Source organism: Parasteatoda tepidariorum, chromosome 7 (genome assembly GCF_043381705.1).
Source record: "Parasteatoda tepidariorum isolate YZ-2023 chromosome 7, CAS_Ptep_4.0, whole genome shotgun sequence".
NCBI lineage: Eukaryota > Metazoa > Arthropoda > Arachnida > Araneae > Theridiidae > Parasteatoda > Parasteatoda tepidariorum.
Window position 1 is genome coordinate 47438483 of NC_092210.1, and position 16635 is coordinate 47455117.

The following is a 16635-nucleotide window of genomic DNA, read 5'->3' on the forward strand; positions in this document are numbered from 1 at the left end:
TTTTTGGTCAATCCAATTTATAAATTTCACATTACGTCATAATTCTTTATGGAATAGAAATTATTTTATTAATATTTTAAATAATTTTATCAGAAAAACCTAATTAGAATAAAAAAAGCTGAAATATTAAGGAATAATTAAATAAAATTCACATGAAAGAATAATTAAATATAATTCACGATTTTTACGAACTTATGGAACATTCGTCCCGCAGTGGACTGATCGTTAAGATACGGTTCCCAGCAGACTACCGAAGTCAAGTATCACTGGCTGCTGTCAGTGTGCTGGTGGGTGACCACTTGGATCAGTCTGCGTAGGGACCGAGGGTGTGCGGTATGGGTCCTCGTTAAACTGTGCTACCGTAAAGTGCTCGACTTCGTGTGCAGATCGTTGGGCTACCAAAGCAGGGTGCCATCCCCTCTGCAGAGAATCAAAATTGTGATGGCATGTCTTCGCATCATCCTCATGGGATGTTTCCCAGACCGCCGCCAATAGCCCATTGTGCATCTCTAATACGAGGCAAATGAACTACAACAACAACAATAAAGAACATTCTTACAGAATCTGGTTTGATTATTCTACTTAAAATGCACTAATCAAATTCTCAATTTCTAAATATATATTTCATATATTTGAAGAAAAAAATTACAATAAAAAATAATGTCATTGCAAGATCGGAAAATATTTTGCATTAAAATGAAAGATTTCAAAACATTTTATTTCGATACAAAATCGTTAGTACAATACAAAATCGTTAACAAATACAAAACCGTTAACAATGTTATATTATGAGTGTTTCTATAAGCATCCGAAACATTTTTAAAAGTCTTTCTTATCAGATTTGTTTTAAGCACTGAAAGTATGTTAAGAACAAATTATAAAAATTTAAAAAAAGTTTGATTTTTACATTTTTAAAATTTCGATACTTTCAAAATCTTGTTGACTTAAGAATGCTATTTGTTTTAACTTCGAATATATGTACGATAAGTTACGTGCTTGATTTATTTTTATATTTGCGATTGGGAATAAAAAATTGTCTCTAAATAAACAAGATAATTTTATTAAAAAAAAACTGCATTTAATTTTTAATGTATCAGCTATTATCTGTTAACTTTTATTTTCAAACAAAGATAATGTAAAAGAAGAAAAGAAAATTGCCAGAAACGAAAATCGGTAAAGAATTGGTTGCTATTTGACACGTGACATCGATTTAAGTGACGTCAGATAGTCAACAATTCCTCTTTTCTCACTAATCTATTTCCCCGTATTTCATTCATTCTCCAAAACACTCTCTCCAGGAAAATTCGATTCCCGATTGTCCAGGTTAGAGAAGAAAATTTACATTCGATTTAATATTTATGCACGAATCGAGTTACAGTGGCGCCGGTTAAGATAACATCGGGTATGCATGTAATTTTTGTTTGTTTTTTATTTAATATGTCTACTTCTGTTTATTAATCATCCTTTATATCATTATCTGTTTATTAATCATCATTATGTCAGTCATTTTATTTACCTTATCTTCAAAATTGTATTAGTAATCTTTAAAACTGAAAGTATCACAAATAATTTTAATTTTTTTTATCAATATTTTTAGAAAATAGAAAAATTAACGGTTTAAGCTTGTTGACATAAATCCTTACTTTCGACTAAAAAGAGATGTTTTAAAATAATAAAAATTGTTTTTAAAACGTAATTCAAATTAATGTTATACATCATTTAACGTAATTTGAAAGTTTAAAAAAATACATAGATTGTGTGAAGTTAAAATCGTTTTTTTTAGTTTGTTTACAACTCAAATGATATTTTCTGAAAAATTCAATGTTTATGTATAATTAATATGAGTATCAAAACTTCAATTTACTATTACTGATAAAATAAAACTTGCACAATAGCCTCTCAATCAAGAAAAGCATTATCATTACTACTCATTATCTTTGAAATTTTCAGAGAGCTATCACGCATATAAAGTATTGCTATATATTTTTTTTATTGTACTAGAATAAATAGCTCTATAAAACACGGTAATTTGTTCAAAGGAAGCCTCCGCCTACTTCGGCACTATGAACAAACAAATATCATCAAGAAATAGGGATGGGAGAAAAAATGTGAAGTATATTATGGAAATGGATAATAACTGGAAGCTTTTATTTATTTATTTATTTATTTATACATTTGTTTATTTAAAAAAGTTACATTATTAAAAAAGCTGTTTTACTAAGAATATCAAAAACATGCAGCAGTTTGAATTACTTGATGCATATCTGTGATTATATTATATATTATGCTGTTAATAGATACATTTGGAAAAGATTAAAGTAAAAATAAAAAATCTATATAAATTAAGAAAACAGAATAGTATTTAATTAAGCACGATTAAAGTGATTTATCAGATACGTCTAATGTTTGTTCAAGCTTATAATTAATTTTATTTAAGAATTTTATCTGTAGATATAAATAAAAAAGTTTAATTTTAAAAGTTAATTAGTATGGAAATATCTAACTAAAAAATATCTTCTGTGTTCGATACAGAAAAAGCGATATTCTTTATAAGTTTCTTTAGACACGTTTTAGGCTATAAATCTTTTGAAGTTCATGAAGAGGAAATTCAAAAGGGGTAAATAAATAAGACAGTTTCTAAAATTATGTTAATTAGCCTGAAATATAGAGTATATTTCATTTGGTCTTTTCATTTTAGATATGTATTTTTTGATACATACTAGTTGGTTTTGAAAAAAGTGCAAAAAATATCTAGGATAATAATAATTGACACTTCATTCTGAGTTTTGTTTATGGTACTTGTTGGTTGTACTGCAATAAAGGTATTTGATGTATTAATTTTAACGCACTAGTTACTTATGATAAATTGCATAAAAAGTTAGGATTTTATGGTGTACTCATTTTTTTAAAAAAATATTTAGTATTTTCATTCGATACGAGATTAATATTTATAAAATTTCAATGAATGTAAAAATTGTTATTTTGCAAAAAAAATATATTTATGTAATTTAAAATAGTTTCAATATTCAAATTACATGCATTATAACGAGTTCTGCAACAAATCATAATTTTTATTTCAGAAATATTCAATATTTTGTACATGCTTTAAATCAGAAGTTTAAATCATTATTTCTGTATAAAAAATTATTATTTTTTTAAAATTACTGAAATATCGTTTCGTTTAAACATACCGTCAACTATTAATTTATGTCAGGTAATATTATCAATATTTATCTCAAATTAAGTCAAAACTAATTATTTTGTAAAGTGAATTTTGAAAATTAAACAATAGTTTCCTTTTGTCGAGAAACCGTTCCTAAGCAGGTTGCTAGCATTTTAAGTAGAATGAGTTTGAATGGGTTTCTAAATATGAAATGTAAGAAACGTTTTATAAATGTGTTCACAAACACGCTTACAAAATAATAAATAGTGACTTCACTACTTTAGTTTTAAAAAATATTTAATACTGGCTTCATTAATTTCGTTTAAAAAAATAAAATCAATGGTATAAAATTATAATTTTTGTATAAAACTTTATGTATTTTCTGAAAAACTCTTAATGAACTCAAATCTCTAAACAATAACTTTGTTTTGTATTTTATATCTTAGAAGAAATTATCTAAATTTATTTGAATATCACGTGGTAATTTTTATAAAATGCACATTATATACTTTAAAGTACACTTTAAATGCATCAAAGTCTTAAAAATATTTTTTGGCTTTTCAAAAATTCACTAAAGGAGTTCAATTCCCGAAATTATATTATATTGTTTTAAAAAACACTAATTTTTAAAAAAAATACTCTTTGTGAATTCTCTTTAACTGTATTCAATTCAACGAAGTTTCTTATATATTCCTTGTCTTTTATTATGGCTATTTTCTTTGTTAAATCTCCGAGAACTTTTTTCTTCTTTTCTTTGCTGCAGTAGCCACGAAAAACTGTTCTGGACAAATGTATGTCTTTGCCAGAATTTGAAAGAATGTGATCAAATATTTCAGATATAGTGATATTTCAATCCAGCATCCATGAAAAATTTGTTAAAAAATTTTTTAAAGTTATTTTATTTTTTTAAATAAAAATGCTTATTCATCAAACAAATCCGCGTTCACACCCCGAGAAAAAAAAGTATGATCAAAACTTCAAGAATATGACAAAATTTACTGTGTTTCTAGCTCTAAGGGAACACCAAAAAGTTCGGTAATTTTTGCCGAAGTGCTTTGATAGTAATTAAGGTAAAATTAACTATAAAATGTGGTTTTATAATATATGATAAAATTTGATAAATGTGATAAAATTCGGTAATTTTATCACGATACCATAGAATGGCATAAAAACCACTTGTTCAGTTAAATTTATTTTTCACTTTTATATCTTTTACTAACTGTGTAGTAATAAGAACTATAATTTTAAAAATTAAAATTTCCAATGAATAGTTATCCTATGAACTATAAATTATCATATGAATGGTTTAAATGCCGTATATTACGGTTTTATTGACCAGAATTATTACCAGAAATATCATTACCATACAGTACGATAATTTTACTACAATTTTTTTCTCCGTGTAAGAGAGCTTTGATCTTAATATTTCAAAACATGAAAAAATCGCCAGCATGAATACGAATGCATTTTATCAACAACAGGAGTATAGACATAGGCACACTGACCAATAAATTAGAAACCTGAGAGATTTTCTTGAAAATGCTCACTGACGGTGAAGTATGCGAAACTGCGAAACCTGTTTATAACTCGTCTGTATCCTCATCTGAATGTAAGAATATATATATTTACATTCGATTTAATATTTATNATATAGATAAGCTGTGTCTGTGCATTTCACTGTAAAAGCAGTAGAATTAAAAAGAAAAAAAAACGACAGATCTTTAAAAGGACTTATTTTTGGAAAAAAGACATAGTTTTGGCATCAGTTTAGTGCCAAAATTTCATCCCCATTCATAATTCGAATGATTTCATCCTTATTATCTAAAGTACCACTGATTTCGACCAAGAGAATGTTTGATGTCCTGAAGGAACGCTTTGGATACCACTTTCTGATTCTGGGGTGCCCAGAGACAACTGAAATGGGAGTCACTTGGTCACCATATTCTCCAGATCTAAACACATGTGACTCATTTTTGTGACTCTAAGGCAATGTGTACAGATATGACCCCAAAATCATTGCTGAGCTGAAAACTGCCATTCCAGAGAATAATAACTGTTGATTTAGATGTTATTGCATAAACGTGGGCTTTTTAAGTAAAGAAAAGTTATGATATCTATTTAATATTTTATGCAACTATTTCTTAAAAATCAATAGTTGATAAATAGGCACAACATATAAATAACAGTAAAATTAAAAACTCATGGAATGTGTCTAGATGTTTATAAAACAAAATCTTAAAATAAAAATTTACTTCTTAAGATATTTATATCACTATTATTAGAAGAAAAAAAACTTTTCGTTTTTTCATAATTTTCTACAACTTAATATTTTTTTTAAGTATTGAGTGGGATGTACAAACTAGGCAAATAGCATTTGACCAATTTTATATTAAATTAGTAATAGGTAGAGATTGGTGGTAAAATCAGATTATTATACATAAAAATGCTAATATTTATTTTCATTTCTATATATAATAACATTATCTAATCTTCACACATTTATTTCTTGCCATAGTTTAATAATAATTCCGTTGTAGGAATTGAACGAATTCATCAGTCAAATTTTTTTTTATTAATAGGAATTTGGTTAAAGCATCATATATTGGTTAAAATATCAGATATCATTGTAAGACAATATCAATAAATAAAATTTAACACATGTGAATTTTCTATGTTAAAAAAAAACAAAACAATCGTTAATTTTAGGTCTATTTTTATTACAGTGTGATTGCTATAAAGTTATCATAAATTTGGTGAAAGTTTTATTATAATAAACAGCAAATCATGACCTATCTTGTATTGGTATAAACAACGCGTTATTTTTTAATCAATTAATAGAGATCGATATAGCTGGAGGTGGATTATAGCCCCCAAATATAAGGATCATTCACCTTTCACTCTTTTTTTCTGTACTGAATATTTTTCTTGTCCCCTAAGTACTTGGTAGATTGACAGTACTGACCCGTATTCCTCATGATCTAGTGTGGAAAACCGGAAAAACTAACAGAGCATGTCAACAATTAGAAGGCCAGGAACCCGGAAGAGCTGGTCTGATAAATTACCGGGATACTTTTCCCCCTAAAAGTGCTCTAAATGAATGTTAAAAAAGAAAAAAAAAAGCGAATGCTATTTTTTACATAAGAAAACTTCTTTTTAGAAAGTTTTTTTTCTTTTAGTTACAGGAAAATTCGATATATTTGTGCGTGTGTTTTTTTTTAAATCAAATGCATCAATCAAATGCATTTAAATCAATGTCTTTTGAATATCAAATAAACAAATACAATATAAAATCAAATAAAAATACAATATACTTTTGAAAGGCGACCAGCTAGCCACCATAGGCGGCTATACTAAAAATAATTGATTCGATAATATATTTTATTACATGGCATATAGTATTACCTACGTTTAGTTAGAGTAAAATGTGATTTAATGCGAATTCTGTGAAATGGAATGCAAGAGAAGTTATTTAATCAAGTAAAAAATAATTATAATACTAGTCATTTAAATTTTTTTAACATTTTAGCAGGACTTTGATTTTTATTTAAGAAATACTTTAGTTTTAAAAGTAACGGGTGTCTCTATTTTTTTTAAACTCACCCCATGAGTAAATTTATCTCTTATGTGAAGGTGTTTAAAATTAATAAGGATATTGAATGATGTTTCAGTTTATAATATAATAATAATTCATGATATAATAATTCATGATATAATAATAACTCATGATATAATAATAATTCATAATATAATAATAATTCATAATATAATAATAATTCATAATAAAGAATTATTATTTTTATTCGTTTTTATGTTTTCTCCTTCCTTCGATTTCAACTTGAAATGTTAATTGTAGAATAATCCATTTTATTCTATCATGTATTTTAATTTACATGTTATTGACAATATATGAATTGTTGGTAGTCTGAAGAATGCCTTTTCATTGTTTAGAATGAGCGTAGATTTTTTATTAGTTATCCTATAGAATGTTTAGGCAATGTGTAAAATATTTATTTTTTCATACTTTGCCAGTTTGTCTTCAGTCGTTCTATAGAATGCATAGGCAGTGAGTAAAATTCGATAGAATGCATAGGGCAGTGTATGAAATATTAACCCTTTCATACTTTGCCGGTTTTTCATTAGTCATTCTATAGAATGCCTTGGCAATGAGTAAAATATTAATTCTTTCATACTTTGCCAGTTTGTTGTAAGTTATTTTATAAAATGCTTAGATGTAGTGTAAAACATTCATTATTTTATACTTCTCTGGTTTTTATTAGTCATACTATAGAATGTTTAGGCAATGTGTAAAATATTTATTCTTTTATACTTTGCCGGTTTGTCTTCAGTCATTCTATAGAATGCATAGAGTACTGTATGAAATATTAAACCTTTCATACTTTGCGGGTTTTTCATTAGTCATTCTATAGAATGCCTTGCAATGTGCAAAATATTAATCCAATCCTTTTATTTTTTGTTATTTGTGATTCTATACAATGAATAGGGACTTTGTAGAACAGGGGTTTCCAACTTGCATGAGGCTGGGGGCCACAATTAAAAATACAAATCAAATGACAGGCCGCAACTTTATCAAAATTTTTTGTTGGACTCTTTTATGTTTGAAGGAACATTAAATATTACTGTCAGAGTTTTACCAAGTTGTACAAAACAAAAGTATTGAATTGCAAATTAAAATAAGACGTAAATTTTTAAAAATATTTAATTGTTATTAATAATATTTTTAAAAATATTTAATTGTTAAGAATAATATTTTTAAAAATATTTAATTGTTATTAATAATATTTTTAAAAATATTAAAAATTCGGGCTACAATAACTTAATGTGCACCTATGTATTAAGCAATTAATGTGCAACAGATATCTAAAGAGGTTTGTCTGCTGCAACCACCACATAATAGATATTTACATTTTAAGTTTAAAATTCACAAATGTGTGTGAAAATATTTTCGTCTAAAATGAGGGGTTTAAAAAAGTTAAATCGGAGAATTTCTTCGAGAAAATTTCTGATACACACACGCTACGTTATATTCACAAAATACAAAAAAAAAAAAATTGAAATAAAAAAGAGAAACATACACGATTATTTTTGTATTTGAATAAATACTTTCTTGGATGCAAAACTTGAGAAATAAATTTTCTCGCACCGTTGTCAAATTTCACAGAAACGAAGAAATTAGGTTTTTATTAACGAGAAAAGTATTTTAAACCCATACAGATTTTTTACGAAAATTGTCTGCAAAAAAATGACAACTAATATATTTTAGTACGCGGGCCACAAAAAAAGCTTCGCCGACCGGATGCTGCCCACGTACCGCCAGTTGGAAATCACTGTTGTAGAATGTCGGATTTCATGCATTGACGGTAATATTGTATCGTAAAGATAAACAGCTATTTTATCCTTTCAGATTTTTAAAGCAGAAGTGCACCATAACAAAGCCACTCATGTAAAACACATGTAGATAAATTAACGAATTACTGCTAAATATTTTGAACATTCCACTCCCTTATGATGTCATCTGTATCAGGACATTATGGACTGTTCGAAGCTATTCGTTACAAGCGTCACCGTCAAGCCATGCTCCTAGCAGAGGCTGGCATAGATGTTGATTGTAGAAATGATAAAGGACAGACACCCCTCATATATACAGTTGTGACTGTTGATGACTGCAGCAGAAGTAGAAATAAACTCGTCAGATTGTTTTTGGAAGCTGGTGCAGATCCTAACGCTGCAGATTGGAAGGGTCTCACGGCGTTGATGCATGCCTCAATTTTGGGGCAAGTAGAAACTATCAAGGCTTTGCTGGAATGTGTAAGTATATATATTCCATACATTTAGTATGATCAGTATTAAATTCAAAGTTAGCAATGTTTCTAGCTTTTCTGTCTGAAATAGGTTTGTGAAAAATTCTTCTGTCCAAAGTTAGATTCCGTATGAATTCAATTTAAAAAAAAATTAGATATTAGAAAGAAAGTATGAGTAAAATATCAACTACCTTTTAATTATTTAACTATTATTATTAAGTGTTGATCCTTGTGTCTTAAAAGGGTATTTAATATAAATAAACTAAATTAAAAATGGTTTATTTCCAAAACCCTTTAGTCCAAAGCTAGATTTTGTACAAGTTTTTCTTTTAAAATTTAGGAAATTGTCAAAATAAGTAAACTATGTTGCAAAAAACACCTTTTAAGAAAAATGACATGATTAATTTCAAAATTTCCGAGATTAGCTCCTCCCTCAATAAAAAACTAAGTAAAAATTATTTTAGTTTTTTATCAATTATTATTTTTAGACATAAATCCATACAAAAATAAATCGAGTTAAAATAAAATTGTTAAGTTTAACGGAAGAAAAGTTTTATTTATAAATTTTATTTACAAATTATTATTAATGTAGTTTGTTTGAGACAACATAATAATGCATTTTATTATTATAAACAAATATACAAAACCTTTTCTTAAACTGTAATAAATTATAAAATGTTCACAATCTAAAATTTCTTAAATGCAAGACTGCACAAAATCATAAACATTACTTAAAATAAAACTTAATAAGAAAAAGGTGAATTTATCTATAATTTTACAAATCTACTTCAAAGTTACAATACAAATATTTTATTATTTTTATTATAATGTATTTCATTATTTATAAACATAATTTTAAAATTCAATGACTCATATAATTTTAAACCCACATTAGTATGATGTTTATGCTAGAACATCTTATTTCATTTAATAATTTTTAAAATAAATAAAATAATTAGTGATATAGTTATGTTTTATACGCGATGGCTGCACAATGGGTGCATATTGAGTTATAACTATTTTCATATCAATACATGTCCAGTCCAAAATCAATTTAGACTCACTAGAACTCCAATCCTGATTAATTTGACTTTATTTTGATTATCTTTTAACGAAAAAATAATAGGAAAAAATTAATTGTTCTATACTTATAGGACAGCTCATCATCATCATCATAGTTGGCCACACAGCCCAATGTGGGCCAATGCCTTCCTCTGAAGATTTCTCCATAACGACTTCGGATTTATCTTTGATCTCCAATTCTTTTCATTAATTGCAAGAAAATCAGATCCCACCGAATCAGCCCCTCTCAACCGGGGACTTCCACTGTTTCTTGTTCTAGTGGGTCTAAAAAGCAATATATTTTTTATTGTATTGTCATCAGTCATTGGAATCACCATCCAATTTGTTCTATTTTTCATGTATTTAATAACATCAGGTTGTTTATAAATCTTGTACAGATTTTTTTCATATAGGACAGTTCATGTGTATTCTAAACAACATAGAATGATAGCAACTATCAAATCTAAAAGATCTACACATCGATTTGATGTTAATTTGATTAGCATTTAATGAAAAAATAATAGCAATAAGAGTCTATGGTTATCAGATATTTCATCGGATATTTCTGAAATCAGCTCTCAGTTGAATAAACGTTTGAACAGCTATGTTTCTTTAAATATCAGTAAAAAGTTGATATTTTAAAGCATTTTATTTTTTAAATTATAAACAACATAGAATGCCAGCAAATCAAAAAGATAATATAGACACTGCTTGATTAGAATAAAAAAAAAATTATTCTTTAAGTTAATAGTCAGAAACTACTTGTGTTGATTTGTTCAATACAATTAAAGGATAAATGCATTCAGTAATTTACACTTTGCCTAGTAATAACTTATATTATAATTACACTTAACTATATAATATTATAACCGGCGTTGAACAGCTGACCCAATTCTGAGTTAACGATTATCAAGGTTCAAGAAACTTCTTAATCAAGCATTGAGACAAACTAACCTTCGTGGAAGACTTTTTGGTGGAACTAACTTGCATTTGCGCTATATGGAGAGGAAAGGCTTGAAAATTTCCCGCAATTTGTATGTTTAAAATATTTTGGGGTTAGATTTCAGCTTCTTTGGTAGTAAGCCTCTTTACGGCAGTGGTTAAACTCCAGTTATCCGAAAAATAGAACTAACTGTACTTTAATGCAAGTCATTTCTATCTTATTTTAATAATAGTACATTTACAGTCTCTTTCTTTGGCAAAATATGGAGCACAAAAATGAGACATGTAAGGAAAAAAATACATTCATTTGACATTAGAAACACCTTTCATATCTCAAAAAAAAAAAGCAAAAAAAGCAAATTGACTTTTTATTCAAATAAAATTTTCTTACATAACCAAAAAATATTTGTTCTAAGCTACTATCAAGCGAAATTTACTGCCTCTGAAAAAACGCATTTGATTTAATGACGTAGTGTAGTTGCCAACAGTTTAAAATCGAAGCAAATCGCCATTATAAACTATTTTACTTTCTTAATAAATTGCCTCTTGCTTTAAGAAGCAAAAGCCAATAGCTATGATAAGCTATAAAAAAAAAATAAAAGAAATAAAAAAAATAAAAAGAATTGGCGGTTTGTAAATTTATATATGTGGTATCTTCGTACAAACTCCCTCTTTCCCACTAATCAATATTTGTTACACTACGAGTCATTGACCTTCATTGTATACAAAACTTGGTATTTATTTATGACACGAGGCCTTTTATTTAAAAAATTGCATGCAAGTTCATCATTACCAGTATTTTGAAACTAAAAGCATGATATCTTAGTTCATAATTGTTTCAAAGAATTAGAGCGAGCACAATGCTAACACACTTTACATTATTATCACGAACACTTTCAAATCATTTGTTGCATATTTTTATTCAAACTCAAACCTTTTTTCTACACAACTTTGAAATCCTTATATTCATTTTTAACAATACAAAGAATGGAAGTATTTTCCAAAATGAAATGTATGCTTTTTTTGGTAATAAATATTTAATCAAAATGTTAATTAATTTTGAAATAATTAATAAAAGCTGTTTTAATTTAAATTATGTGCTTAAAGCTAAAAATAAAATTTTTACACATGTTTGGAAATTTAAAATAAAAGAAAGAAAATCAGCTTTACAGTTGAATAAATATCATAAATATCAGTAAAAAGTTGATATTTTAAAGTATTTTATTTTTTAAATTTTATTAAGCATGTAATAAAATATTAAAATAAAATTTACATCATGAAAATCTTTTTTTATAGCGGCGGATGAGGATTTCTAGTCTTTAAACCTTAGGCGAAAGAAGTCCTCCCAATTCTTTTAAATGCTTGAAAACTTTTCCTAAATTGATTGAATTTCATAAAATACTTCCTATATAATAAAAATAATTGTACTGAAGTAACAGATTTTTGAAACATTTAATCTTTCCTTGATGATAAACAGCAATTGTATACCAAATTTTTCGAACTTTGATGAGCATTAACACTCAATTTAAATTATACAAAGAAATTCTGTACTTAGACTGTACTTGGACTTTCTGTACTTGGACTTTCATTTTTTTTTTTTTTTTACTTTGCTATGGTAAGAACCCACATCTTCCTTGTCACAATTTTCTGAAGTCAAAATAACAGTTGAAATAGAAGTGTTGAAGCTTTGCTGGAAAGAACTATCGCTTCGATAGTTTATGATCAAATGAAGTAAAAACTATTAAACAGGTTTTTTTTCCCTGTAATGTTTACAAGAAACACATCTTAGTTAATTTGTTTATTGCACATGTTTTTTTTTACGTGGAAAGTAAATTTTAAGTAACATACATTGTTTTTTTTTTTTTAATTTTTTTAATTTACTTTTTTTATTAACAACTGTTATTTTTGCAAATCGGAACCTACAGCAAACTTTTTGTTCTAGCAGAAGATGACTATCATCGATAGGTTTCGAAGAATATAAAATTTTAAAAAATTCAGAAAATTTGTTTAGTGATTATAATTCTATTTAGATCTTAAAAAATATTCTTAACATGCCTTAATTTCACTATGCAAAACATATCAATACCATTGCAGCAATTTCTTCAATTTTATGTTTTCTTCTACGGTATACTTAACAAAAAAATTATTTTACTTCTCCGAACGAAATCCAATTATAGCTTTCAAAGTTCACCTTTATGTCAATTATGAAAAATGATATCTCTCCAGCTTTGTCCTCAACTAACTCAGTAAAAAGTTCTTAAAATAGCTGTTGAAAATTATACGAGTTAAGTTACAGTAGACAGTATGGTTAAGATAAAGTGTATCGCCTTGTTTTATGACTTTTGCTTTTTCGCTTAACTGACTTTGACTAACACTTTCAAAACATTTCCTGAATAAAGTGGAAATTTTTTTTCACTGTAACACGTATCCATATTTTGTTTCTAATTGCGGAAAATTTTCTTTTCTACTTACATTTAATTTTCAATGGGTACTTATCGATTATAGAGATCATGTGTTAGCAACTGCTGTTCCAACTTGTCACCAAAACGAACATTGGTTCATATAAAAATAATCAACCAATAAAAGCTGAATTTTAATATCAAGATATATTTTTCAAAATTATTGAAATTTATTTACATACGCGATAATTTTTCAAATATTTCACACAAATTTTTACTATCCAAATAAAATTGATCAACACTCACAATATTATATTTAAAAAATAATCCATATATATATATATATATATATAAGCATTAATAAAGAATGATTGTGACGGAAAATCATTATCCACGATTTTGGGCCAAATAGAAGCGGACAGCATTCAAATTTTTCCAATGAAATTTTGTTCTTATTGAAACATCAAAAATTTTCCAGTGAATATGATTAGATATCATAATATATATTTATATCATAATAACAATTTTTATAATAGGTACAAATGTTATTACTAACAGCAAAAGAATTTCACTCCAAAACAAAAAAATTAAATTCCTTTTAAAAAAAGAAGGACAATTTTCTGAAACGAAAAAAATACATTTATAACGATAGAAGTGCAGCTTTCTGCGTAAAAGTAACATTGCGATATTATAGATTTCTAAATGATTATGTCTACTCCGCTTACATTTGATACAAATTTGATCTTTCGACTAAAATTAGATTTAGTTTGATACTCCTACAAAAAGTTAATTTTATTTGATACTTCTACTAAAATTTAATTTCGTTTGATACTTCTACAAAAACTTGATTTCACTTGAAACTTTTTCAAATTGGTTTCCATTTAATACTTCTAAAATTGGATATCCATTCATACTCATTCTAAAATTTGATTCCATTTGATACTTTTACTAAAAATTGATTTCATTTGATACTTCTACTAGAAATTATACGATCGTTAATTGGAAGGATTTTAAACACAGGTATTGTTCATACTTAATGCAAGTGTATTATATTGTCAGCGATTACATAGTTGAAAACCTGATTTAATTTATTTTTTTTATAGTTCATAGTTAAAATTAGGAATATGAAAGAAAGTCTCTTGTTAGCAAGTTCTTGAGAATCTTTCTTAACAATTGAAGTATAACTTCCAACAAAAAAATAAATGATTTTGAGATAAAAGGAATAAAATTCATCAATTTGTAAACACAATTGCCGCTTTTGTTTCCATTTAATAAGAAATCACCTAGCAGCTACGTAATTAATAATGAAAATGTAGTTAAATTGTTTTTCATTGGAATGATATAATTTATCATATATATTACACGGGAAATAAATAGATTTCTTTTATCTGAATTTCTATTTTTAGAAGCATTTCAGATAAAGATATTGTTCTACCNTTTCATATATATATATATATATTTTCAATATTACCTTTTTTTTTAATGTTTCGTTATTGATAATTATAGTAACCAATAATGATCACGAGAATGTCGTGTTTTATATACTTATTTGAATTTCAAAATAAGGGCAAAAATCATTTAACAACCTTGATCAAAGCAAAAACTTCAAATATTTTCATTGGTAACACGTCACTGAAGCTTCCATTCCATATAAAATTATGTGCCAAAAATAAGGTATTCATATGTTTTAATGTCTGAGAAACAAGCCATCATGATAGCCGATGTTAGATGATCCGAACATTCACCTTGTTAGACAACTGCACACACACCCAATGTCTTTAAAAATTTATTTTAAATGGTGAGAATAGTAGGGGATTTTGGAGAAATACATTATACCTTTTTTACAGAAGCAGGTGATTTTATTTTAATAGACGACAGCATGTAGCCACATAAATCTCCGTCTTTTGACATTTTCAGAAAAGTGAAAATATTCACCTGATTGGCTAGCCAGTCAGATCACCAGATCTAAACCTTATGCCTCAGACGCTCTGACGAGGAAAATAGCGACTTGAAAATCTATCCGAGGCCTAAAAGCAACGTTTTTGAACGAGTGAGATCAATTGCCATAGTAAGGCTGAAATTTTCTTAATATTCCTAGCATGAAATAACAGTATGGGGCACGTAGTTTTTTGAAAATAATCTGAAAGAGGATTTGAGGATAATAATATGAATTGAACTCCCTATTAACCCATTTTTGTGTTTGATTCCGTCACCATTTTTCCATACCTTACGACTCCGCATCAGACTACTATCATGCGTTTAATAATTATTTTTGAAATGCTATATCAACTTGCATTCAAATCGCACTTTGCTAAAATCTGCTCCGTAGTTTTGGAGATAAAAAAAACAAGTCTGAAGAGCCGAACTGATGCAAAACCGTTCAGAGTTTTGTTTAGTGCTATCATGCGTGTGCATTATATTTGTTTGATGTTTTTTTTTTAACTGTCAAAAACAGAAAATAAAACAAAACAGAAACAAAAAAGCAAATGAAAAGGTTTTTAAAGGCACTTTAAACGTTTGAAAACCATAGATTTTTTTAAAGAGAAAAACATGTGGAGCCTGATTACTTTTGGACTTTGCTGCTTTCGGGTATTACAAGGTTATATTACAATATAAATTAATTTTAATAATAGTTTATTATCTATACTTATGGAAATGAATGTTTGTCTGTGCTGAATATAGACTCCTAAACCATCAATCGAGGGTGATGAAATTTGGCATACTAATAGTTTGCAACGCGGGAAAAAGTCACTGTCGACATTAGAACATTTTACTACGAACCGTTACAGCGGGATGAATGAGCGTTAGTCATTAAATAAAAATTGAACTGTAGTCAATTTAATTTTTTCAAATATTTTAAAAATAACCTTAGTGATACTTGTACGCCTATAGCTGTGTTTGAGGCCGCGATGACCCAGGGGATAGAGCGTTCGCCTTCCAATGAGGTGAACCGGGGTTCGATCCCGGCGATAACTGGTCTATACGAATTCCGCATCCGGCTTGCACCGACCACAGTGCTGACGAGAAATATCCTCAGTGGTAGACGGATCATGGGTTAGAGTCCCCTTGCCGTCAGGCTAACCATGGGAGGTTCTCGTGGTCTTCCTCTCCATGTAATGCAAATGCGGGTTAGTTCCATCAAAAAGTCCTCCACGAAGGCAAATTTCTCCCAATACTTCATCCAGGAGTTCCCTTGTCTTCTGGATTGCGTTCAAAATTACAAGGCTACGGATTTGAACATTAGTAGTTG

The 16635-nt window shown here is 27.6% G+C and overlaps 1 protein-coding gene across 1 annotated transcript in view; it reads left to right on the plus strand.

The window, feature by feature from the left end:
- Positions 1 to 1269: 1269 nt before the first annotated feature.
- The window catches only part of LOC107451560 (uncharacterized), a 29408-nt gene continuing 14042 nt past the window's right edge, over positions 1270 to 16635 (plus strand). The window contains exons 1-2 of the mRNA XM_016067699.3: positions 1270 to 1402; positions 8586 to 8989. Coding sequence (XP_015923185.1) covers positions 8687 to 8989 — 303 coding nt within the window. The 5' untranslated portion in view covers positions 1270 to 1402; positions 8586 to 8686. The remainder of the gene's footprint in view (positions 1403 to 8585; positions 8990 to 16635) is intronic.